The sequence below is a fragment of the Oryctolagus cuniculus genome, chromosome 3, assembly GCF_051225735.1.
Source record: "Oryctolagus cuniculus isolate XC-2025 breed Fujian yellow rabbit chromosome 3, ASM5122573v1, whole genome shotgun sequence".
Lineage (NCBI taxonomy): Eukaryota > Metazoa > Chordata > Mammalia > Lagomorpha > Leporidae > Oryctolagus > Oryctolagus cuniculus.
This window is the reverse complement of record NC_142869.1, coordinates 68308638-68334749: the sequence shown is the minus strand read 5'-3', so window position 1 is coordinate 68334749 and position 26112 is coordinate 68308638. Positions and strand designations below refer to the sequence as shown.

At 45.4% G+C, this 26112-nt stretch overlaps 1 protein-coding gene across 3 annotated transcripts in view; it reads left to right on the top strand.

Moving 5' to 3' along the window:
- The first annotated feature begins 489 nt into the window (after positions 1 to 489).
- RAPGEF4 (Rap guanine nucleotide exchange factor 4) overlaps positions 490 to 26112 on the top strand; it is a 326097-nt gene continuing 300474 nt past the window's right edge. Inside the window, exons 1-2 of one of the 3 annotated variants that reach the window (XM_089328145.1) lie at positions 614 to 760; positions 25722 to 25914. Coding sequence is in view for 2 of the 3 variants with exons in the window: in XM_002712290.6 (XP_002712336.2) it covers positions 696 to 760 (65 nt within the window). In the remaining variant the exon portion in view is untranslated. Of the gene's footprint in view, positions 761 to 25721; positions 25915 to 26112 lie in introns of all 3 variants that reach the window. The other 2 variants (XM_002712290.6, XM_070070679.2) reach the window with 2 other exon arrangements.

The following is a 26112-nucleotide window of genomic DNA, read 5'->3' as shown; positions in this document are numbered from 1 at the left end:
TCTTTCCTCTTTGCCTCTCCACCTGTCTGCCCTGCTCCCCGTCCTATCCCGGACTTCCTCGCGCTCTAGGGGAACTGTCCTCCGGATTCTACACACAGAGGCACTGGGGGTGTCCCCATCGAGGGCATACAGAGCCCTCCCCTCTATCAGTTTGTACGGGCTGGGAGTGCAAGCCCAGGTGAGCAAGACCCCAGTAGCAGGTTTGACAGCTGCTGGGGAAGAGAAGCGGGTTTCTAAGGAAACAGAGAGGCAGCAGCCATTTTAGTGGCATTTGCAGTATGAAAAACATATAGACACCGAAGACAGCCCCCCACCCCGCCCCCTACTTACACTCCCGCCGTTCCCGCCCTCCTGCCCGGCTCCTGAGGCCCTGAGGTGCGGGTGGGGCCCGGGTCTCCCAGGGACAAGGCAGGCACCTGCCGCAGGTGGCCGGCCTCCCGAGGTCACCCTTCTCCCCAGCGGGCAGGCGGGACGCAGGCTCCCCACCCCGGGCGCCGCAGTGCAGCGCTCGGCGGCGCCTGGGCCCTCCCCTCGGATCCCCTCCCCACCCACCCGCAGGCCGGGGAGCCCGCTGGGAGGGCGGGCCGGGCAGCCGCGCTCTGTCGCCAGGCGGGCGGGGAGGAAGCGAAGGCGGAGGCAGAGCGAGCGCGGGAGGTCGCCGCAGCCGGGGACACCGCGCGCCGCTGCTGCCCAACATGGTCGCTGCGCACGCTGCCCATTCTTCCTCCTCGGCCGAGTGGATTGCCTGCCTGGACAAGAGGTACCAGGGTGCCCCGTGGGGGCCCGGGCTCCGGCGCTGCCCCTACCCCGGACCGCTGCGGGCGCGATGCAGGGAGCCGCAGCCCAGTACCTGGGCACAGCGTGGGGGGGCTGTGGGTGGCCAGGGTCCCTGAGCGGGGGAGGGGCTGCGACCCGGGGTCCCCGAGGCAGGAGGACACAGACCCCGAGCTCTGGTGGGGTGTACCTACGTGAGGTTATTACACGTGGTGGGACACCGCAACGCAGTGCGGTGGTGGTGGTGGTGGGGTGTCCCAGCCTCACCGATCCCCTCCCCACCACGACTCGGCTCAGCTCGCATGGGGGGTTGATTTTCTCTTGGCATCGGGACAGAAGAGGTAGATGCTGGCTCCCCTCCCATGGCTCAGATCCGCAGGGGCGAGTATGATTTAAGTTTTAAGGCAGGGTGGAGGGACAGGCAGGTGCAGAGTAACATTCTTTTTGTTGTTGTTCCTGAAAGCAAAGTGTGAGAGACCCAGCGGAGCTGTCAAGTCCCTTGCTGAAATTCACAGCTCTCTGCCCCTGCAGTCCCTCACCCAAGGTCTGCTTCGGGAAGGTCACGCGGGAGGCAGCTTTCCTCTTAGTCCCTGCTCGGGGGCAAAAGACCCTTCCTCTTAAAACAGGAAAGCCACGGAGTGCGTCACTCCCAACGGCCGCCCTCTGAGGAGGTCGTCGTGCGGATCCGTGGATTGCAGTCTGAGAGCTTGATTTTCTGTTTGCCCAGATCGTGGGTTTAGCAGTAACCGTTACACAGTGGGCACCCCGATTAGAAGGCGATGCATCTGAACTTTTGAGAACTGAGCAAGAAATTTGCAGAGTGGGCAGTCTCTGAATTTGGGAATTGGGTGCCTAAGGGCAGTGATTTAGGCTTGTAGCTATCTGTATGGCACCTCTGTTTGCATTTGCGGGAAATACTTTGTGCTCTGCCATATTGAAAATTTTTCAATCAGCAGACTCCTACTCAGATGGAACTTGAAAATCTGAAGTGAGACATGCTGTGCATACTCTCCTCTGATAGGCCTTTGTTGAAAAAATATTAATTTGAGAGAGTCTAAATGTAGCTCATTTGCATGACTTAATATATCTGAGAAATAAACTTGACTTTCAATTAGCACACAGTAGCAAGATTTTTTTGGCAAGCAGTGCCGTATTTATGTCTAAAATGATATGTGCTAATATTAGAAGTTGCATGTAAGAAATAGTAAAAGGATTGAAGTGATGGTTAAATCATACACAATTATGTAGAGGAACTATGAGCATATTTAACTGTAGAGCCTGCTAATGTAATAAGTAGTCTCAATTTAATAGCTTAGGAAAAATGATTATAAAAGAAGAGGAAATCAGGATCTTGTGCTTAACCTATTGGCAGTAATGCTTCCTCATGAGTGAAAACTTTAGATAATACGTAACTTTGCTATTTGTAGAAATGCAGGCTATGCCATTTCTTTGAACTACCAGTAATTTGCTGAAAACCCGTTAGTCAATGAGCGCTTCCAGCAAAGTCATAGAGCAATACTAACACAAGAAGGGCATATATGATAGAGTCACAGTCTCTATCTACTGGAATGATTTCTAACACACGGTGCCACAACCTGACGCCACCATTTATAGAGTGTATTAGGAAAAAAAAATAAAACTATTCACAAGCACTCAGCCCACCTTTGGTGGAGGGCAAGTGAGTGGACAGATGGACATACCAAGAATTTTAGGCCTAGATTGTCAGCTATTCCCATCTTGAATTTGTCACTTTTACTTCCTTGGGTGTCAAAAATGGGGGTCAGACTATGAAGATTGCCTCACTGGGGTGAGTGGACAAATGGAAGACAAAAAAGAGGTGGAAGAGTACTTTGGAGATGGTGAGATGCCACGCAGGCATTTTCTTTTGTGGTCATAGGAGAACCTTGCTTGTCTGCAGTATTTGGTGCTGGAATTCCTGTGAGTTCAGGCTTGGCCAGCTCATTGTTAGAGAGCCTGGGAGATGTGTTCTAAAGTTATAGTTTTTACTAAGATTGTTTCATGTTGAATTAAATTAATTAATTAGGGAGAGAAAGGAGAACAAGCTCTTATCTCCGGTCTCACTCAATGGCCTGCCAAGGGACTGGGCTGAAGACAGGTCTCCCCCCTGGGTGGCAGGAGCCCAGTCACTGGAACCATCAGCCGCAGGGTGCATTAGCAGGAAGTTGGAGCCAGAACTGGGAATGGAACTACTGACATGGGCATGTCAACCACTAGGGCCACCTCTGTTTCTTTCTTGAGAGGGGAAACGTTGAGCGAGAGTGCTCATGGAAGTGGCTGGTGAAGCTCTGCGAACTTCCTCAGTGAGGACACTGCCCTTAGTATTTCTGAGAAATGCAATCTTGACACCTTACTCTGGGTTCTCTGCTGGGCACTGGGGTTGCAACTGGAATATGCGAGTTGTTTATTGGCTGGCAAGGTGGAGGATTGGTGGTGGGACAGCTGCATAAACAACTAACCTCAATGCCAGGGTAAGTGCTCTGATGAGATGCAGAAGTGCTTGGGAATGCGGAGGGAGAGAGCTCTGAGGGCTGCCAGGGATGCTTCTATGGGTTCCTGCCTGGACTTTAGAGGGTGAGGGACATTTTAGAGCATGCCAGTTGGAGGGAGCAATTTCAGCAAAGACACAAAGATGTGGTACACGCTAATCTCTTCTCAGCACCAGTTCCTCTTGTGACGGAATCTAGAATACAGGAACGTATGCTCTATTTTTATAAAACTTTTCAGTATAGACATTTCCAAGCACACACACACACATACACACACAAGGAGAGATATAGCAAATCCCTGTGTCCTGTTTGGGGCTATGATTCTGGGACCTCCCAACCGAGTGGGGATGTAGCATGACTGACTGGGCAATGCTGTTCACATACACGCATCATTCAAATGACAACTACTGTGGATGGCTAGACAAAGGGAAGCCCAGGGACTGGAAATAAAGAGAAGTGCTGAAAGTCAAGGTCTGCAGGAGTGAAGTGTGCAGTGGGTGTTGAGTTGAAGCAGAAAAGCAAGGCAGCTCTCACAGTCCTGGGCCATCATGGTACCAAAGAGATGAGGGGCTACGAAGACTCTCTTAAAACTGGAAAGACATGGAACACTCAGGTGGGTGAACGGATGTTAAGAAACTCTCCAATGACATGCCGTCAAAGCCAAACAGGCTCACTCCTCTCTCATGGATCACATGACTCTTCTCAGGGATGGTATCTAGTGATGCATCATCTCGTTCCCACAGTTTTAGAGAAGTGTGCCAACTGTTGTTTAAATTTGGTGACAATCCTTGGCCCGTAAGGCTTTAAATCTGCCAGCTGTGACCTTGACAGCCTTTTGTAGGTCATGGTTCTCATGGTTGCTAAGGGTGTGTTATTAATGGGGAGGGGCCACACACTCACAAATGTTTAGGCGATTCTTGCCAGTGTTCATCGTGATGGAACAGGGCTTAGCAAACTGTAGCCCGTGGGCCAGATCTGGCAGCTGCCTGTCTCCTGAGCGAACAGTGATTTTTACATTCTGCAATGGTTGGAAATATATCAAAAGAAGAATCTGATTTTATGACGATGATATTTATAAGAAATTGAATGTCTATAATTGGAATATAGCCAGGCTCATCTGGTTGCATGGTGTCTGCAGCTGCTTCCACACTTGAGTGGCAGGGTTGAGGGTGGCCACAGGGACCGTGTGGCCCACAGAGCTCAATATGCTTGCTGTGTGGGCCCTTACAGACCAAGTTTGCCATCCCTTGCTCTGCATGGAGGAACCCAGCTGGGTGATTGACGGTGGAACCACTGGAGATGAAGGAAAATTGGCTGTGTTTGGGGAGGAGCTGGCAATGTGTGGTTTCTTGTTCTTTAATGAGAAGCGCAACTTAGAGGGAGGTCCTCAGTTTGGGGTTTCTCTGAGGACCACTGGCTGTCCTGGGCCCACGCAGGAGGTGAAGTTCACACGGAAGAGCGTACGCCAAGAGGCTTATGAGCCTTCAAAGAAGCCTCTGATTTTTTTTTTTTTAAGTATGCATGTTTCATTTTTAAAATGCCTTTTGGGCAACTTCTATGCGTCTGACTTACCCCCCCCCCCATAGAAATTAAAATAGCCATTTTGATGTGTTTGAATGAGAGTGCAAGAAACCAAGGAGCAAGTTCGTTAAAAACCCAAATGCTTTGTAGCACACATGGTGAGAGAAGATGACTCAGAGATCAGAGATGCATCAGCTGTGGTCCCACCCTTGAGGAACGAAGATCAAAGCAGCTCACGGAGCAGGAGGCGGCCCTGGGGAGGCCCCACAGGATGACAAGACGCTGGTAAACCTCCAGGGCCCAGGGCTGGGAATCCTGGGTTGTCAGCACATCAAGAATGAATGCAGCCATCAGGGTTGGACACGCAGGCACCAGGCTCTCAGAGACCGTGAAATCCAGCAAGACAGTTTATTAATTTGACAGTGGGATCTGCAGCGTCCGAGAAGTGGACACTCATATCCTCCGGCTAATGGATGCTTTCTCTGGGCAGGCTAGATGGGAAATCCACTCGTTACCAGGAGTCCATTTCAGATATTTTACGCAAAGCGGAGCTGCCAGGAGGTCAGGATGCTCTGGCAGAAGCAGAGCACAATCTCTTCCTAGAGGCCCGGAGCCGGGGCGCTGAATCCTAATGAGAAGGTATTTCGGGGAAGACTCCAGCACAGCCGGGCCCTCGCCTCTTCCTGCTTCCGTAGTACACCTTGTCCAGCAAACACGGATCAGCCCCATTGTGATTGCCTGTTGACTTCTCTTTTCACATCTCCGGGTACTATGTATCACTCATCATTTCATCTCTTGCTGCAGTGGACTTCCTTGACTGGAGCGAGGACTAATAGGACCAGGGCGAGATAGCCACGTGTTGCTGTTTCCTTAGGGTGGAACGGCCTCTGCAGCCTCTTAGGGAGCTCCTTGCGCTGGCCCCCTCTGCCTGGGAGAGGGCCCAGACGGACAGTCAGCAGCTGCCTCTGTTGCTCCTTTTGTTTCCTGGAGAATGTGGATTTTTAAAAAAGATTTATTTATTTATTTGAAAGGCAGTTATGGAGAGGGAAAGGGGGAGGGGGGAGGGAGAGAGGTCTTCCTTCTGCTGGTTCACTCCCCAAATGGCCGCAACAGCCAGAGATGCGCTGATCTGAAGCCAGGAGCCAGGAGCTTCTTCTGAGTCTCCCATGTGGGTTCAGGGGCCCAAAGACTTGGGCCATCTGCTGCTGCTTTCCCAGGCCATAGCAGGGAGCTGGATGGGAAATTGAGCAGCCAAGACTCGAACTGGCGCCCATATGGGATGCTGATGCTGCAGGCGGTGGCTTTATCCGCTACACCACAGTGTCAGCCCCTGTCTTTTTTGTAAATTGGTATTTGAGGCCACAGTTCGATCAGATTCAGATCGTACTGTGTTGGTGAGAATATTTCATGGAAGTGTTGTACAGTTCCATCATGAGTCACACGATGTCAAATGGTCTCTGATGTTAGTGAGATGTTATTTTTAAATTTAGTGCTTGATAACTATTTGCATCTTTTTGGGAGACATCTCGTTGTGGCCCCAAATCCATAGATGCACATGACATGCATATGTGGAGCAACTGGAAGACAGCACAGCCTATTATATAATCAAGGTTAAGTTCTGTGCTGTGCAGTTAACTTGCTCAAGTATTTTAGGAAAGGAGCATTTAGCCAGACCTGCAGCCCTCAGGCTGGGGGGCACATGTTGGATGCTGTGCCCTAGGACCCAGGGACCTGTGAGAAGGGCAGCTGGTCCCGGGCATACTGAGCCTTTGCCGCCAGGTGTTCTGAACACGGCTGAGAGCCTGCTAGAGGCAAAGTGGTGCTCAGCAAAGCACGTTCAGCTTCTTGTCTTAGTTGGGGTTTGCCCAAGGGGTTTCTGGCTCTTGCAGTGAGGATGACACTGGCAGCTTGCAGTTGCCATGAGTATATAGGACTCATCACCTTTCTGTGGTGGCCGCCGACTCCCCTGGACCACTGCCTCAGTTCCCCTGCAGCCGCTGGGTCTTCAATCACGTGTGATCCATCTTCGTGCATCTAAGCCGTGGCAGTGAAACGTGGGTGTTTCCTCTGCTACTTTCAATTCACAGGTGAGGGAGGGGAGAAGAGAGACCCCTTAGGGGTGCTGAGGGACTGGGGAAAGGGAGATAGGGTGGAGGGTGACGGAGAAGAACCCAGCTAGACAGCTGAAGGGGAAGGATCTGTCCCCATCATGTTGACTCAGCTGCATCTGTGTGCACCTGCTCGCTTTCTCTGCTGGGAAAGAAGAGCAGCGCCGCCCTTGCTCCTGAACCTCTCTGCGTGTGTCCTTTCTTGGCATGTGCACTCCTCTCCTTTGTGGATTAAAATCTATGTTCTTGGGTAGCTTCTTAGACCAGATATGGTTTTGTCTCTCTGTGGGGTATGTCCACTTGAATATCCCATTAATATTTTGTGATAGATGCTGTTTTCCTCCACCTACCTTGGCTCCAGAGACTGGAAAAACAAAATGCCTATTTTCCTAGCCTCCCTTGAGGCCGGCTGTCCATGTGGCACAGTTCTGGCCAATGAGACTGGGGCTTCCTGCAACGCTCGGGCTTTACTGATGCACAACACCTGCTTCCTCTCTGTTTGCTTTCTTCTTTTTTAAAAAAGATTTATTTATTTGAAAGTCAGAATTACAGAGAGAGAGAGAGGGAGACACACACACATGCACAAACACACACACACAGAGGTCTTCCACCCACTGGTTCACTCCCTAAATGGCCACAAGTCAGCTGGCGCTGGGCTGGTCCAAAGCCAAGAGCTTCATCCGGGTCTCCCACATGGGTGCAGGGACCCAAGGACTTGGACCATCTTCCAGTGCTTTCTTAGGCACATTAGCAGGGAGCTGGATCAGAACTGGAGCGGCTGGATATTGAACCGGTGGCCATATGGAATGATAACACTGCAGGTGGCAGCTTAACCCCCTATGCCACAGCACTGTTTCCTCCCTGTGTGTGCGCTTTCTGTCTGGAATTACTACCTGAGGCCTGGGCTGGTGGTGGCCATCTTGTAATCCCAGAGGGCTGACCTAAGGGACGTACAGAGACCCCAGTCCAGATTTTGAGCAATTGCTGAACCTAGATCAGTAGTTGCCTACCTTCAGACTTTTTGACTTATAGAAAAAAAAAATCCCTATTTCTGGAAATCACTTTTTGTTTAGACTTTCTGTAATTTGTCATTAGAATGTTCTATAACCTAACAAGATGGTGCTTGGCTGAAGTTGATTTTGGGGCTGGCATTGCAGTGCTGTGGATTGAACCCCCCCCCACCCCAGACCCCATGCCTGCATCGTATGTCCCAGTGTTGGTTCAGGTCCCGATTGCTTCTCTTCTGATCCATCTTCCTGCTAATGCACCTGGGAAGGCAGCAGAAGATGGATCATGTCCTTGAGTCCCTGCCACCCCTGCAGGAGACCTGGATGGAGTTCCTGGCTTCTGCCTGGCCCAGCCCTGGTGTTGGGGAGTGAACCAGCAGATGGAAGATCTCTTTCCCTCTCTGTCTCCCAGCTTTCCCTTTCTCTCTGCCTTTCAAATAAATAAATCTTAAAAAATGACTTTGCATTAGTATTTTCCAATAAATTCCTGGAGGGTGTTCTCTACTATTTTTTAGATTAAAAAGTAATATAGCTGTGGCATTAGTGAGCGCAATTACATTCACATTTGGCTTTCAGACAAAAATATAGACCCCCCCAGTGGTGGCCCACCTGTTTTCTGTGAGGATATGGGTGCAAGGATATATTCTCAAGCATGGATAATGGTGCCACTCCAGCCAACAGACAAACAGTGGTCCAAACCCCACAAGTTCTGGGGGCGGGGGCAGACACTGGGCTCGGCAGTTAGGGTGCTTGTGTGCCATGTTAACAGTACCCGGTGGATGCCTGACCTTCAGCTCCTGACCCTAGGAGGCCGCAGTGATGGGTTCCTGCAACCCATGGGGGAGACCTGGATTGAATTCTTGGCTTACGGTTTCATTGCAGGCATTTGGGGGAGTGAACCAGTGGCTGAGAGCTTTGTCTGTCTGTCTCTGCCTCTCAAAGCAAGAAAGAAAATCTGCAGCTTATACCACAGAGAAGCACAGTTCTTGTAATTGTAACCATGGAAACCAAGGAACATATGTTAATTGCCCTGAAGTCATCTTAAAATGCTTTGCTATAATAAAATTTTCTAAAAATTTTTTTCATTGAATAAAGTTGATTATAAAACGGAAGCATACCAGTATAGCATTTAGCCATTGGTTTCACAAAGGTATAGTTTTAATGATCTGTGATTACTTTAAAATTTACTGTATGTGGGTGAAATGGTCATTTTTCCATTCAATTATTGTTTGTAGGCATTGACTATGTTCCCACTAAACCAGGGTCTTTTTACTTGCTAAATTCATTTGGCAAAGTATTAAGCCTTTTTACATCTCAAAAAGTTAAAAAAAAAAAAGGAAGGAAGGAAGGAGGGTGGGGAAGGAGAGAGGGAGGGAATGAGGAAGGGAATGTCGTCGTGTTCTTAGAATTGTATCAACAAAGCTCACTGAATCTGTTAAAAACTAAAAATTACAATTAAAAAAATAAAATGGAAGCGTATCAAAAAAGGTGACTGGCTATATAGAAGTATTACCTATAAATTGGTTAAAGTTTGAGAGTCTCTTAATCCAATAGAGAAAGAGTTTTTAAAATCTTACTAGTTGAGATGTTGAAACAGATAGAACTTTGATGGAAAGTAGGCTTTACGTTCTTCTTAATAATTTGATTCTTGATATCATGTGAAATTTTGATTCTCTTCAGACCCCAGATGAAGCCATTAATACCTTGCCTCGTGTTTGGACTGCCTTATTTGTCTAGTCATTCTTTTTTTCACCTTTATTGAGAGATAATTAACAAATAAAAATTCCATGTATTTAAGGTGTGCTACTTGATGTTTTGATATACATACACACTGTGAAAGAATTTCCACAATCAAGGTAATCACCATATTCATTACCTCACACAGTTGCCTTCTGTGATGTGTGTTGAGGATACTCAAGGTCTGCCCTCTTAGCAAATTTTGAGTGTATGCAGCACTGCATTGTTAACTATTCACATTGCTGTGCGTCTACCACTCCGGGGCCTGTTCACCTTTCATAACTGAACCTTTGTACCCTGCCACACACTTCCTCCCCCCACTCCCCCACCCCCTGGCAACCAGCATCCTACTCCCTGCTTCTGTGAGTTTGACTGTCTTAGATTCCATGTGTCAGCTAGATCACCTGCTATTTGTCTTTCTGTGCCTTGCTTATTTGACTTAGCATAATTTCTAATAGATTTACCCGAGTTGTCACAAATGTCAGGATTTCTTCATTTTGAAGACTGAATAATATTCCATTGTGTGTAACACACCACACATACACATACCACATTTTTAAAGAAAAATCCATTCATCTGCTCCTAGACATTGACATGGTATGCATGCCTTGGCTCTCATGAGCAGTGCTGCCACAGGATCCTAGTTGTTCATTTGCTTTGGTTCTATACTCAGAAGTGGGGTTGCTGGATCAGAAGGTGGTTCTATTCTTACTTTTGAGGAGCCTCCACACCACTTTTCCTAACTAGTGTACCAGTCCTGTTACTGGAGAAGCAAGGGTTCTTGTCTTCGTGCAAGAAAGAATTCAGGCGTGAGACAGAGAGCAGTGGAAAGCAAAATAGCAAGGTTTATTAGGGTAGGGACATCCGTAAGAACGGATAGGCACCTCTCTAGACAGAACCTGAGATAGAGTGCCAAGTCACAGACTGGGGGAGAGCGAGGTTGCATGGTTGAGTGGAGAGAATACACCTGGGCAGGCCAGGTGGGCGACTTAGCAGAAGAGCAGAGGGCTGAGTGCGCAGTCTGGTTGAGGTGGTGGTGGTGGTGGGGCTAAGGGGATGGGTCCTGCCTTCCCGCCTCTTCTCCTCCTGGAACAAAGGAGTTTTTCGAAGTAAATACAAAAAATTCCTTTCTGAGTTTTCCCCGTGAAGTTATCAGACAGGGGGAAGCCTGGCTGGCTTCACCCACCTTAGAGGAGCCTTAGAGGAGCCTTAGAGAAAGGATGGTTATCAGGTAGAAGGGATAGGGCATTTGAAGTGCAGATACTGGGCTGCACCTGGAAGGTTATGGGGATGACTTTGAGGTGCAGATGCTGGACCTGGATGTCAATGCCTTAGGCCTTTGTCACACACATGTAAGCACACTTCTGACTTCCTACCTAACACTACCTTCCCACCTGCAGCATAGCATTCTCTTTCCCTCATCTTCACAGATACTTGTTTCTTTTGGTCTTTTTGCTAATAGCCATTTCCAACAGGTAAGAGGTGATATCTCAACATAGTTTTAATTTGCATTTTCCTGCTTATATACTTGTTGGCTATTTGTCTTCTTTGGAAAAATGTCTATTCAAGTCCTTTACCCTTTAAAAATTATTTTTATTTACTTGAAAGGCAGAGTGGTGGGGAGAGTCAGATCTTTCATTGCAGGTTCATTCCCCAAAGCCCACTTTGGGAAGGAGTGGGAGAAATGTAACTATGTTCTGAAATCTGCATATATGAAGTACATGAAGCTTGTATAACTTAAATACAATTTAAAAAACAAATAAAAAGTCTGTATAATTCTGGTCACTTTAGGTTCCCTTTGTAATTTTTTCAGGAAAAAGAAAGCTACCCTGAGAGAAATGGGTCTGTCCAGAGCAGGGAAAGTGCTGTCATTTAGTGAGGTCAAAAAGGTATTGTGGCCGGCGCTGCGGCTCACTAGGCTAATGCTCCGCCTTGCAGAGCCGGCACACCGGGTTCTAGTCCCGGTCGGGGCGCCGGATTCTGTCCCGGTTGCCCCTCTTCCAGGCCAGCTCTCTGCTGTGGCCAGGGAGTGCAGTGGAGGATGGCCCAAGTCCTTGGGCCCTGCACCCCATGGGAGACCAGGAGAAGCACCTGGCTCCTGGCTTCGGATCAGCACGGCCATTGGAGGGTGAACCAACAGTAAAGGAAGACCTTTCTCTCTGTTTCTCTCTCTCGTGCCTGTCAGCATGTTCGATCATGGAGCCTGGGGACTGGCTAATGGTTCTGTCACTGCCTCCACCACACTGGTGGCCTTCTAGGTTTCTGAGTGAGCCAGGTTACTTCTCAGTGGTGCACCTGTCTGAGACCTCTGTGGGAACTGTGTTCTTTTTGGCCTCTCACCATAGGTGTGAGAACAAGAAAATGGTCCTCTTGGAAATCCCAACCACTTCTCATTTGATGGGTTTATTCACTGCCTTAACTTTTCTACCATCATCCCACTGGTAGCCTTTTGCTGTTTTTGCATTAAGTTCTTGAATTTGCCTCACTGACTAATTAAATGATACAGCAATGTATTTAAAATATTTTTCATGTCAGAAATTGAAGGCAACTTGAGAATAGTAAGACTCTGTTGTGATGTTAGGATGTCATGTATACATCAGGCTTGTAGATATTTCCTGATGGTGTTTGAAGATCTAACTTGTAGAGCTAAAACTATCTAGTAGACAAATAATAAAAACTTAAAGCAAGCCCATGTTTAATTATCTAGTTGACCAGAGCATAAAGGAGTCCTCTATTGATGCAAAAGGGTACAGCAAACACCAAGGGGCCTTGTAATTGGGCAGCTTTATCTATAAGGCCAATCTGTGAAGCAGAGGCAAACTTGCATGCCCAACGGAAGAATGTGAATAGAATACAATTTTATTGTGTTCTTTCATCTCCCTGGGCTGTAGGCACACAGGATCAGCTTGTGAATGTACCTTATCAGCTCCTCAATTGAATTTTACATTATCTCTATTGCTTTGCCTCCTACCTTTGCAGCACTTCATTGGATATTTATCTTAACAACTTCCCAGGTTCACTTTAGAATTCAATAGTTGTGGATGTCAAAGTGAATTTAATTTAAAAATCCTTTGCATTCAGATGATTCTTTTTTTTCTTTTTCCCTCTATAACTTGAAGTCCTAGCCTTAAATATCCACAGAAGAAATGAGCAATGACATCGATTCTCAGAGAAGCTTGCAGAAATCAAAAGTGGTCATTACTTCACTCTGGTAATGTTTTTGGTTTTCTGAAAGATAATCATAGTCAAGTTGCAATATTGAAATAATTTTAAAATGCATATATTCAAAACTTTTAGAGAAAATACAGTCTTTAGTGAGAAGGGAACGTGAAACTATCAAAATTTTATAAAATAGACTAGAATGACTTAAATTTCAAAAGTAGAAGAAGAGGGAGCACTTCACAACTCATTCTATGAAGCTAGCATTACCTTGATATCAAAACTAGACAAAGATATAAGAAAACTGCAGACCAGTATCCCTTAAAAAAGCTGGAATATTATGTAAAAGGGAGTTTTCTTTCCATTTTAGTTAAACTAGCCATGATCTTATTTTATTTATTCACCTATCATTGGTTTTTATCTGCCTATAAAGAATTTCGCCGTCAAATTCTGCTACACAAGGATGCCTCTGCAAATAGAACAGCGCTTGAATTTATTTCTTTTGAATGAAGACAGGCAATAACACAGGCATGCAATTGGTTTTATGTACTGAATCTGTTTATTTATATAATTGTATATATGCATATTCCATTTTATCAATGAAGTGTAAACTTCATCAATGGAATTTTTCTCTCATAGGATTCATCTTTTTTAAAAAAATTTTATTTTTTTTTTTGAAAGGCAGAGTTATACAGAGAGAGGGAGAAAAGAAATCTTCCATTTGCTGGTTCACTCCCCAAATGGCTGCAACAGCCTAGGGCTGGGCCGGGTTGAAGCCAAGAGCCAGGAGCTTCACCAAGGTCTCCTATTTGGATGCAAGGGCCAAAGCACTGGGCCATCTTTGCTTTTTCCAGGCCTTTAGCAGGGAGCTAGATGGGAAGTGGAGCAGCTGGGACATGAACTGGTACCCATATGGGATGCCGGCATTATAGGCAGTGGCTTTATCTGCTATGCCACAAAAACGGCCCCGACATCCATTCTTTTAAAAATTTCATTATTTTTGGGGCCGGCGCTGTGGCACAGCGTGTTAAAGCCCTAGCCTGAAGTGCCGGCATCCCATATGGGTGCCGATTCTAGTCCTGGCTGCTCCTCTTCCTGTCCAGCTCTCTGCTATGGCCTTGGAAAGCAGTAGCACCCGTGTGGGAGACCCGGAAGAAGCTCCTGGCTCCTGGCTTCGGATTGGCGCAGCTCTGGCCGTTGCGGCCATCTGGGGAGTAAACCATTGGATGGAAGACTTCTCTCTCTCTGCCTCTCCTCTCTGTGTAACTCTGACTTTCAAATAAATAAAAATAAATCTTTAAAAAAATTTCATTATTTTTATTTTTTAACATTTTATTTCAGAATGGTTTTAACTTAAAAAAATTGTGAGATAGTAGTACAAAGAGTTCCCAGTTACCCCTCTCCCCCTATCCCCTATTAACATCTCATGTTAATCCCTTCGTCACAATTAATGAATTACATCCAGCTTCCCTCTTTTTTATGTTGTTGTTCCTGTGTTTTAGATGATTTGTTATGGATATCTATAGACCTAAAATTAATATGTGTGAAGAGATTTAAGTCTATTGATATATATCTTCAAATTACTTTACATTAAGGTAATAAAAATAGCTGTTGTTACCCATACTTTATAAATAAGGCAATTGAGGTTTAGAAAAATCAAATTACTGCCCAGGGTAAGTGTGGGGGACCAATGTGGACTTGAAACCGCGGGCCCTTTCCACTCTAACAGTGTTTCAAGTGGGTTCTTTGCAGTGGTAGTGCAAGGAAAAGTCACCTGCTAACAAACTAGGGAAATGTTGAGTTCAATCTCTAGAAAGCAATCCTCAAAGCCCAAACATCACCGTGCAGACAAGATGGTAAAGTGGCCATGGAACACTCTAGGATGGACTGGCCAGCGCTGGCTGTGTTGGGGTAGTGAATGCAGACTCTGGACTGTGAGTCGACTTCTGTATTCCACTGGCCCAGCACAGAAACTCTTAACCCAGGACCATGAAAAGCCTAACCTTATCCCTTCAGTTAGGACTCAGCAGCCGACGAGAAACTGTTTAGGTGTATAGTTAAATTCTTACTAATTTCAATCCCTGCAGATGTTATGTGTACTGTTAAAATAGAAAAGTAACAGAGGTTGAGTTAATAGCCCCTTCAAATTATCTTTCCAAAACACTTTTGTTTATAAATAAAGATTCACAGAAAGTTGTACAGAGAAGTCCTATGTAGCCTTGACTTCCAATGGTAACGTCTCATGTAACTATACTATAGGATGATCAGAAACAAGGAAGTTGACATTAGGATACTTCAAAAAATTCATCGAGAATGGAATTAAAAGATAAGCTTATTTTGGTGCCAAAAATATTGAAAACCATGCATATACTAAGATTTGTTCCAGTGTCCATGGGAGATGCATATTATGCAAAAACGGTGTATGGATTTCAAATTTTTCATTCAAAAATTCTTGTTATAATTTTATTTTTTCCATTTTCCATGAGCCTTTTGAAGGACTTTTGCATGATCCAGTTTATTCAGATTCTGTGAGTTTTACATGCACTCGAGTGCGTGTGTGCATTGTGTAGTTCTTTTTTTTTTTTAACTTTTATTTAATGAAGATAAATTTCCAAAGTACGGCTTATGGATTACAATGGCTTCCCCCCCATAACGTCCCTCCCACTCACAACCCTCCCCTTTCCCACTCCCTCTCCCCTTCCATTCACATGAGGATTCATTTTCGATTCTCTTTATATACAGAAGATCAGTTCAGCATACATTAAGTAAAGATTTCAACAGTTTGCTCCCACACAGAAACATAAAGTGAAAAATAATAGATGATTTTTTAAATGATGATGAAATCAGATCAGACCTATTGTCATGTTTAATCCCAGTGAATCAAGTTGGGAATTGATAATTTCTTTGTCTTTTTTTTTTTTTTTTACAGAAGATCAGTTTAGTATACATTAAGTAAAGATTTTAACAGTTTGCACCCCCATGGAAACACAAAGTGAAATATACTGTTTGAGTACCCGTTATAGCATTAAGTCTCAATGTACAACACATTAAGGACAGAGATTCTACATGAGGAGTAAGTGCACAGTGACTCCTGTTATTGACTTTACAAATTGACACTCCTGTCTATGGCATCAGTAATCTCCCTATGCTCCAGTCATGAGTTTCCAAGGCTATGGAAGCCCTCTGAGTTCTCCGATTCTTATCTTGTTTAGACAAGGTCATAGTCAAAGTGGAGGTTCTCTCCTCCCTTCAGAGAAAGGTACCTCCTTCTTTGAAGACCTGTTCTTTCCACTGGGATCTCACTCACAGAGATCTTTCATTTAGGGTTTTTTTTTTTTTCTCCCAGAGTGTCTTGGCTTTCCATGCCTGAAATACTCTCATGGGCTTTTCAGCCAGATTGGAATGCCTTTAGGGCTGATTCTGAGGCCAGAGTGCTGTTTAGGACATCTGCCATTCTATGAGTCTGCTGAGTATCTCGCTTCCCATGTTGGATCGCTCTCCCCTTTATTTATTCTATCAGTTAGTATTAGCAGGTACTAGACTTGTTTATGTGCTCCCTTTGACTCTTAGTCCTTTCATTATGATCAATTGTGAACTGAAATTGATCACTTGGACTAGTGAGATGGCATTGGTACATGCCACCTTGATGGGATTAAATTGGAGTCCCCTGGTATGTTTCTAACTCTACCATCTGGGGCAAGTCAGCTTGAGCATGTCCCAAATTGTACATCTCTTCCCTCTCTTATTCCCACTCTTATGTTTAACAGGGATCACATTTCAGTTAAATTTCAACACTTAAGAATAACTGTGTATTAATTACAGAATTAAACCAGTCATATTAAGTAGAACAGACAAAAAAAACTACTAAAAGGGATAATGTATTAAGTTGTTCATTAACAGTCAGGGCTATGCTGATCAAGTCACCATTTCTCATAGTGTCCATTTCACTTCAACAGGTTTCCTTTTTGGTGTTCAGTCAGTTGTCACCGATCAGGGAGAACATATGGTATTTGTCCCTTTGGGACTGGCTTATTTCACTCAGCATGATGTGTTCCAGATTCCTCCATTTTGTTGCAAATGACTGGATTTCATTGTTTCTTGCTGCGGTATAGTATTCTAAAGAGTACATATCCCATAATTTCTTTATCCAGTCTACCGTTGATGGGCATTTAGGTTGGTTCCAGGTCTTAGCTATTGTGAATTGTGCTGCAATAAACATTAGGGTGCAGACCGCTTTTTTGTTTGCCAATTTAAATTCCTTTGGGTAAATTCCAAGGAGTGGGATGGCTGGGTCGAACGGTAGGGCTATATTCAGGTTTCTGAGGAATCTCCAGACTAACTTCCATAGTGGCTTGACCAGTTTACATTCCCACCAACAGTGGGTTAGTGTCCCTTTTTCCCCACATCCTCGCCAGCATCTGTTGTTAGTTGATTTCTATATGTGAGCCGTTCTAACCAGAGTGAGGTGAAACCTCATTGTGCTTTTGATTTGCATTTCCCTGATTGCTAGTGACCTTGAACATTTTTTCATGTGCCTGTTGGCCATTTGGATTTCCTCTTTTGAAAAATGTCTATTGAGGTCCTTGGCCCATCTCTTAAGTGGGTTGTTTGTTTTGTTGTTGTGGAGTTTCTTGATCTCTTTGTAGATTCTGGTTATTAACCCTTTATGTGTTGCATAGTTTGCAAATATTTTTTCCCATTCTGTCGGTTGTCTCTTCACTCTCCTGACTGTTTCTTTTGCAGTACAGAAACTTCTCAATTTGATGCAATCCCAATAGTTGATTTTGGCTTTGACTGCCTGTGCCTCCCAGGTCTTTTCCAGAAATTCTTTGCCTGTGCCAATACCTTGAAGGGTTTCTCCAATGTTCTCTAATAACTTGATGGTGTCAGGTCATAGATTTAGGTCTTTAATCCATGTTGAGTGGATTTTTGTGTAAGGTGTAAGGTAGGGATCTTGCTTCATGCTTCTGCACGTGGAAATCCAGTTTTCCCAGCACCATTTATTGAATAGACTGTCCTTGCTCCAGGAATTGGTTTTAGATCCTTGATCAAATATAAGTTGGCTGTAGATGTTTGGGTTGATTTCTGGTGTTTCAATTCTGTTCCATTGGTCTATCCATCTGTTTCTGTACCAGTACCATGCTGTTTTGATTACAACTGCCCTGTAGTATGTCCTGAAATCTGGTATTGTGATGCCTCCGGCTTTCTTTTTGTTGTACAGATTGCTTTAGCTATTCGAGGTCTCTTGTGCCTCCATATAAATTTCAGCACCATTTTTTCCAGATCTGAGAAGAAGGTCTTCAGTATCTTGATTGGTATTGCATTGAATTTATAAATTGCTTTTGGGAGAATGGACATTTTGATGATATTGATTCTTCCAATCCATGAGCATGGAAGATTTTTCCATTTCTTGGTATCCTCTTCTATTTCTTTCTTTAAGGTTTTGTAATTTTCATCGTAGAGATCTTTAACGTCCTTGGTTAAGTTTATTCCAAGGTATTTGATTGTTTTTGTAGCTATTGTGAATGGGATTGATCTTAGAAGTTCTTCCTCAGCCATGGCATTGTCTGTGTATACAAAGGCTGTTGATTTTTGTGCATTGATTTTATACCCTGCTACTTTGCCAAAATTTTCTATGAGTTCCAATAGTCTCTTAGTAGAGTTCTTTGGGTCCCCTAAATAAAGAATCATATCATCTGCAAAGAGGGATAGTTTGAGTTCTTCCTTCCCAATTTGTATCCCTTTAATTTCTTTTTCTTGCCTAATAGCTCTGGCTAGAACTTCCAGAACTATATTGAATAGCAGTGGTGAGAGTGGGCATCCCTGTCTGGTACCAGATCTCAGTGGAAATGCTTCCAGCTTTTCCCCATTCAATAGGATGTTGGCTGTGGGTTTTTCATAGATTGCTTTGATTGTATTGAGGAATGTTCCTTCCAAACCCAGTTTGCTTAGAGTTTTCATCATGAACGGGTGTTGTATTTTATCAAATGCTTTCTCGGCGTCTATTGAGATAATCATATGGTTTTTCTTCTGCAGTCTGTTAATGTGGTGTATCACATTGATTGTTTTGCGCACATTAAACCATCCCTGCATACCAGGGATAAATCCCACTTGGTCTGGGTGAATTTGCCTCCACATTTCTCCGCTCAGCGCTGTCTTGTCCCTCCCTGTTAGGCCAGTCTTTCAAACAGAAAAGGCAGGACAGGCACCTTGAGCACTTTGCCTGGAGGCAGACGTGGGATGATGGGACCCCTCACTCCTCTTTTCTATTTTGCACCTACTTGTTCAGGTCCTTGTGGTCCCACATTTCCAACCATTTTTAAAGTAATCTGAGCTGGTGTGTTAATCTAATGTGCTCTGCCTTGCAGATATGATGCTACTTAACTAAAGGCTTCCTAGAGATATGAAAACCTTAATGGTAACACTGGTGGGAAATAATAAGGGGATTGGTGTGATACTTCTTTCAAGTCACGTTGCCCCAGTTATGTGCCTTCTAACCTAACCCAGTGCACCTCCCTAGGACAAACCATTCCCTAAGCATTTTGGCCAATATGTGATTTCTAAATCATAAGAACCTCAAATTACCTAGAATTCTGGAAACCTGCTGAAACCTTCAAGTTGGATCAGAATGTACTGTCTTTTGGGCATTAATTTATGGATTCATAATGTGAGTGCAATGGTGGCAGAGAAAGATGAATTCAGTTTTTTGTCTCATGTGAAAGAAGAATTTCCGTGCGGACAAGGCAGAGAGAAAAGCAAGGTTTATTTAAACCGGAAGCCTCCTTCCACAGTTATCAGAAGGGGGGCTCCAAGAGAGGCCAACCCAAGGAAATGGGTCTTTTGGGGGGAAAAATCAGAAGAACAGCTAATAATCAGTGAAAGGGCAGAAACAAAACTGTGAAAGATTACTGGATTTGTAATCTTGCTGTCCTGTGTAGCTTGCTCATGATAACATAAAAAAAATCAACAGAAGGGTGGGATCCGTGACTTCTTACTGTTTTCATGGTAAACTGAGAACTCAGGTGGAAGCACTAGTTCCCCGCTATTCTTGTGATAAAACCAGACGCTCTGAAGGAGCAGGGTAGGCACTTTTGTCCTGCTAAAGGTAGCTTTTGGGGAGAAACAAGCATTTTGTATCCTCTTAAAAGGTCTTCCCTTTCCTCATTCTGACCTGCACCAACCCAACTGCCTGTTAACCCGACTGCCACCCCCCCCACCCCCCTGCAGATAGCTGAAAGCCAACGGGGTAGTTATTTACAGAGTCCTCAGTTAGCCAGCATCGTACAGAAGTTAACTATATACAAGGTTATCCCAACTAATCCCCCCAAATTGGCATTCATTAATAATTCTAGTAGAAACACAAGTACTTAAATGGTATTTAATGGGACTGCCTTTCTTTAGCATACTGAATATCTTTTTTTTTTTTTAACTTGGTGATTGAAACTCAGTATATGGAACAGAAATCCGTATCCTGTGTCATATATGATTTTTTTAAAGATTTATTTATTTATTTGAAAGAGAGAGGTTGAGCCAGAGAGAGAGAGAGGTCTTCTATCTGTAGGTTCACTCCCCAAAAGGCCACAATGGCCAGAGCTGAGCTGGTCCAAAGCCAGGAGCCAGGAGCTTATTCCGGGTCTCCCAAGCGGGTGCAGGGGTCCAAGGACTTGGGCCATCTTCTACTGCTTTCCCAGGCCATAGCAGAGAGCTGGATCAGAAGTGGAGTAGCTGGGACACGAACTAGTACCCATATGGGGTGCCAGCACTGTAGGCTGGGACTTTAACCTGCTGCACCACAGTGCTGGCCCCATATATGATTTTGAAGTTTGTACATTATCTATTCCCACACCAAATGCCCCCAATGTTTTGTTTGTTTTTTTTTTTTTTTTTAAGTTCTTCCTGTTTTTGTTTTAATTATCTGCCTCCCCTGTTGCCCAGCAGCTGTTGCTCTTTGCTGGCTGCCTTTCAGTTTTCTGCCCTGTCACCTTCCCTTGCACAAACATGATATATTGCTTCTAGTTCCCTGAGCTCACAATCCAGGTAACTGACCTTACTAGGATGGAATAGATAAAAGGAGTGTGTGTATTTTGTTTCCTGAGTATTTCTCCTCTGAGGAAAGTGTGTGAATTCGAGTTTTAGTACTTAGAATTTGGATTTTGATTTCACAAATTCTTTTAAACTTCCTACATGATTTTACTCTGATTTTTTTTAATAACTGAGATTTCTAGATAAATATTCTTTTTTTTAAAATATTTTTTAAAAATTTATTTGGGGCAGGCACTGTGGTGCAGTGGACTAAGCTATGCCTGTGGTAGCTGGTATCCCAGCTGCTTCTCTTCCCATTCAGCTCTCTGCTAGGGCCTGGGAAAGCAGCGGAAGATGGCCCAAGTGCTTGGGTCCCTGCACCCACGTGGGAGACATGGAAGAAGCTCCTGGCTTCAGATCAGCCCAGCTCCAGCTGTTGTGGCCATTTGGAGAGTGAACCAGCAGGTCTCTCTGTCTCTCCCTCTCTCTGTCTATAACTCTACCTCTCAAATAAATAAAAAAATCTTAAAAAAATTTATTTGATAGAGTTACAGAGAAAGAGGGAGAGACAGACCTTCCATTTGCTGTTTCACTCCCCAAATAGCCACAATGGCGAGGGCTGTGCCACGGTGAAGCCAGGAGCCCAGAGCCTCCCAAGTCTCCCATGTGGATGCGGGAACCCAAGTACATGGTTTATCCTCCACTGCTTTCCCAGGTGCATTAGAGGGAGCTGGAGCAGCAATGGAGCAGCCAGGTCTCAAACCAGCACCCATAGGGGATGCCAGTGTCAAATGTGGCAACTTAACCTATTATGCCACATTGCCGGCACCCCCAGATAAATACTCTATGAATAATTGAGGCATTATTGTAATGGTTACGATTTTAATGTTAAGCAGGATGGTCATAATAGGGTTCCCTGGGAAAGTCATGTCAGCAAAGAGGGGAGGGAGATTAAGCAAGCACATGTTTAGGGTAGGAGTTCCCAGCGATAGGAACAGCCAGTGCAGTGGCCCTGGTGTGGGTGCAGACATGGGTTGTTTGAGCAACAGTAGGAAGGCTACTGTGGCTAGAGTGAGTTAGCAAGGGAAAAAGTAGGAGAGGAAGTCAAGAAGAATGAGGACAAGGTGAAGGTTCTTGACAGCTTCTAAAGGCCTTGGCTTTTACTCTGAATGAACTAGGGACCCACTGAAGTGTTTTGAGCAGAGGAGTAACGTAACTCAGCTTCAATTTGTAAAGGATCAGTAGGAGTGCAATGTTGAAAAGATGCTGGGGAGAGGCTGACAGTGTTGGGAGAAGGGTGACCTCGTAGGAAGCCAGTGCAGCAATCCAGGTGAAAGGCAGCGGCGACTTGCAGTGAAGATGGTAAGAACCAGAGGAGCTCTGGAGGCAGACCCTGAAGGCTTGCTGTTGACTTGAAGGTGGGAATGTGTGAGAAAGAAGAGTCCAGGGTGATTCCGAGGCCTGGGACTGGGTAACTGGAAGTACCGTGCGGCCGTTTGTTGTACTGAGGAAGGCAGTAGATAAGGCTTGTTTGGAAGCAAAGAGAAGGAGTTGAGTTCCGGACATGCTGAACCTGTGATGTCTGATAGACACCAATCGGAAATGGTAAACAGGAAGTTGGATTTATGGTTCTGGAGTTTGAGATAGGTCTGCACTGGAGAAATAGATTTGGGAGTCATTGGTACAGGGGTGATATTTAAAACTAAAATTAAAGAAAACCAAGGAAGCAAGTAATGAAAGGAAAGAGTTCAGGGAGAAGGGAAGTAACTAACACAAGAGTGATCCGGGAGGCGGGAGCATAACAAAGGGACTGTGGATTGGGTCTTGAAGGGCCAGTAAAGTCGTTTTTAAATACTCACAGTGTGCCGTGTGGATGGGACTTCAGGATGAGGAGAGATTTGCGTGGGAAGTGGTACGTGTTAGGTGTTACAGACAATAGAGCGGCTCCTCCAGCCTGACTGGCGGTTGGGCTGAGGGCAGACTGTGTCAGGTGCTGACAGGGTGTGATGAGGAAGCTGGAAGTACTAAAAAGAAATGTAGAAAGTTCCATGCACAGGGTGCAGGGCAAGTGTGCAGCCGTGGCTTAGACTAGAATGAGATCCTTCAACAAGAATGCAAATCAACGGTGGAGGCTGGATAAGGGAAGACCCAAAAAGCAAGGTGCAGAGGGGGCCAGAGGGGGGATAACATGGGTGCGGTTAGGACGTCACAGCACGTCACTTCTCTGTAACATGGGGAAAAGAACCGGCAGTCAACATCCCCACGATACATGCTGAGCAGCAAGGAAGGAGACTGTCACAGCTGAGGCACGCAGGCTGCTGGGGGACTCAGAATGATATTATCAATAAAGCCAGAGTCGGCAAGTGATTAGCAAATAAACAACATATGGCTTGTTGGTTGCCATGTTCCTGGAACACATCCTCTTCGGATATAGTGTGCCTCTGAAAACGACTTTCTAGTTGGTGCCTGCTCACTTCTGATGCATCTGGCTCTTGCGAAACAGTGCCTGCTGCCAAAAGGACAACTGTAGATTTCTGATTCTGGACAAGTTGGAGTAGACTCAATCCCTGCCGCCGACCCTAGCCCCAGAAGTGTACCTGTAAACCCTCTGCGCTGCATGTGAAACAAGTGATAAAAGACTCTAAGAGGAGAAGAGAAAAAGACGAACTGGTTGCACCTTCTCTCTCTGGAGAATGACCCAGTGTTGATCTCCTTGAGTTCTCTTCTTGCAGCAGCCCCCAGAACACCAGGGCTTATAGACAAAAAGTGCCCCGGCAGGTGAGCGCTGTAGCAGACGCTGCAACGCTCGCATCCCCTATCGGGGTGCCTGGCTGTGAGTCCCAGTGCTGTTTCTGATCCTGGCTTCCTGCCAAGGCAGATTGAGGGGAGCAGCAGGACATGCAAAAGGACTTGGTCCCTGTCACCAGCCTGGCCAAGCTCCGGTTGCTATGTGCATCTGGAGCCTGGACCAGTAGATGGAAGATCTCTCTGTTTGTCTCTGTCTCTGTCTCTTTGCTTTTCAAAGACAATGAAAGTAAAATTTCAAAAGTGCCCCTTTCCAGAGGACAAGAAAAGGAAAAGCCTAATGACAGAAAACTTCTAGACAATACCGTAACCAAAGACCACAGAAAAAATCCAGGCCGCCCTCCATCCCCATTAGCAAAGACCAAGCAAGGATCCTAGTCTTCCACCCCTACCTGACTGTAATAAAGAAGCCCTTCTCCCCTAGATGTTAAAGCAGCCACGATAAAAGGATGTTAGGGAGCAATTACAAACTAGTTGGCACAAAAACAAGCCAAAAAAACACAACAGGTTGTCTAAGCAAAGAAGTAGAAAACCTTAGCAAAGAAATACAAGCAATAAAATGGAACTCTTAGAGCTGAAAATATATGATGACTGACACTGAAAAGTCCACGGATGCTTCAAAAGCACAAGGAACAGGGCAGAGAAAAAGCATGAGGCAGCTTGAAGACATAACAATAGAAATTATCCAACTTGAATAACAGAGAGAAAGTAGCTGGGGAATAAAGAGAACAAAGTCTTGGTCGTTTATGGGAGTGAACAAAAGATCTAATATTGATGCCTTTCAAGTCGCATGAGGAGAGGAAAAAGAGGATAGTGTTGAGAAAGTCCTTGAAGAAATAGTGACTGAAAATTTGCCAAATTTGATGAAAGAAATAAATTTCAAGCCAAGTGGACCCTAACCATGATATAAACCCAAAGAAATCCATGCCAATACACAAAACCAAACCTCTGAAACTTAGAAACAAAGACAAATTTGTAAATGCAGCAAAAAAAAAAAAAAAAAAAGAAACAGAAAAAGAAAAAGACACCTAGAGGGGGAAAACTGACAAGGATGACAGCAGATTACTCATCAGAAACCCTGGTGCTCAGAATGGAAAATTTCTAAAGCGTGGAAAGAGAAGACTTGGCAACCCCGACTTCTGTACACAGTGACGATATGCTTCAGGAGCGTAGGGGAAACCAAGATGTTCTCAGATGAAGGACAACTAAGAGGGCTTGTGAGCAGCAGTCCTGCCCAAAAGCAATGACTACAGGAAGTTCCTAACGCAGAAGTGAGCTAAGGAGGAATCTGGGAGAATCAGGAAGGAAGACACAACAGAAAGAGAACAACTAAGACACAGAGAAGAACCAATGACGAACGCTTAGGCCTGTGAGTGACCGTGGGGTCCCCAGCGTGGTGATGACGTCACGGGCCTGGGGGATCCTGGAAGCCAGCACCCTCACAGTGGAGTCGTGAATGTCAGTTGTTCCTGCTAGTTATTAAGGAAAGGCTTTCAATTATTTTTCAAAACTAAGATTTCCAAGATGAAAGCCTACTCAACTCGATAAGCCAGTCAATCGCAGCGATCCCGGAATACCAAGCCCTCAAATCCCGAAAACTTGACTTCCTCAGTAGTGCATACCTCCTTCCATATCATTTCATCCCGACCGCTTTCCCTCCTCTGAGGCACACGGACACAAGGAAGTCATTTTTAAATAATCCTTTATGAAGCCTCCGTGTGATGTGTGTTAACCCATTATGCTGAGCAATGTGCTACACGTGACCCCAGAGCTGGGGCATCTGTCCCATCTGAGAGCAGAGGACAGGCCATTGTAGAAGTTACCTGGAAGATGGGAATATGGCACTGTGGTCTGTACTCCCAGACACGTGGGCACAGTGAGCTGACGCGGCCGAGGGTGCGAGCCCGCAGTGCCTGCCGTTGTAGTGGTGGAGACCAGCAGCGGGCTTTCCCTCTGTCCGGAGTGCTTTCTGCTCCATGGTAGCAGCACTGGGCGATTCGGTCAGCCTTGTTAAAGAACCGGGGCAGAGAGTTGCTCTGGGATGATGAACTTGTATGTGACCTTGTGTTCATTTCCTGTAGGTGCTGTTACAGCGTGCCAGACGGGGTGGCTTAAACAACAGAAATGTATTGTCTGACAGCTCTGGAGGCCAGGATTCTGGAATCGAGGCGTGGGCAGGGCCGTGCTTCCCCTGAGGACTAGAGCGGCACCCTCCCTTGCTTCTTCCTCACCTCTGGCGGATGCTGGCTCTCCTTGGCATCCCCTGGCTTGTAGGTAATCACTGCGGATTCTGCCTTCCTCTTAGTGCGGTTGTTCTCTACAAGTCTGTCACTGTGTCATCTCCTCTTTTTATAAGAACCTTCTTATATTGGATTTAGGGCAGACCCTAGTGCAGTATGACCTCATCTTAACTAATGACATCTGCAATGATCCCATTTCCAGTTAAGGTCACATTAGGAGTTCAGGGTGGGC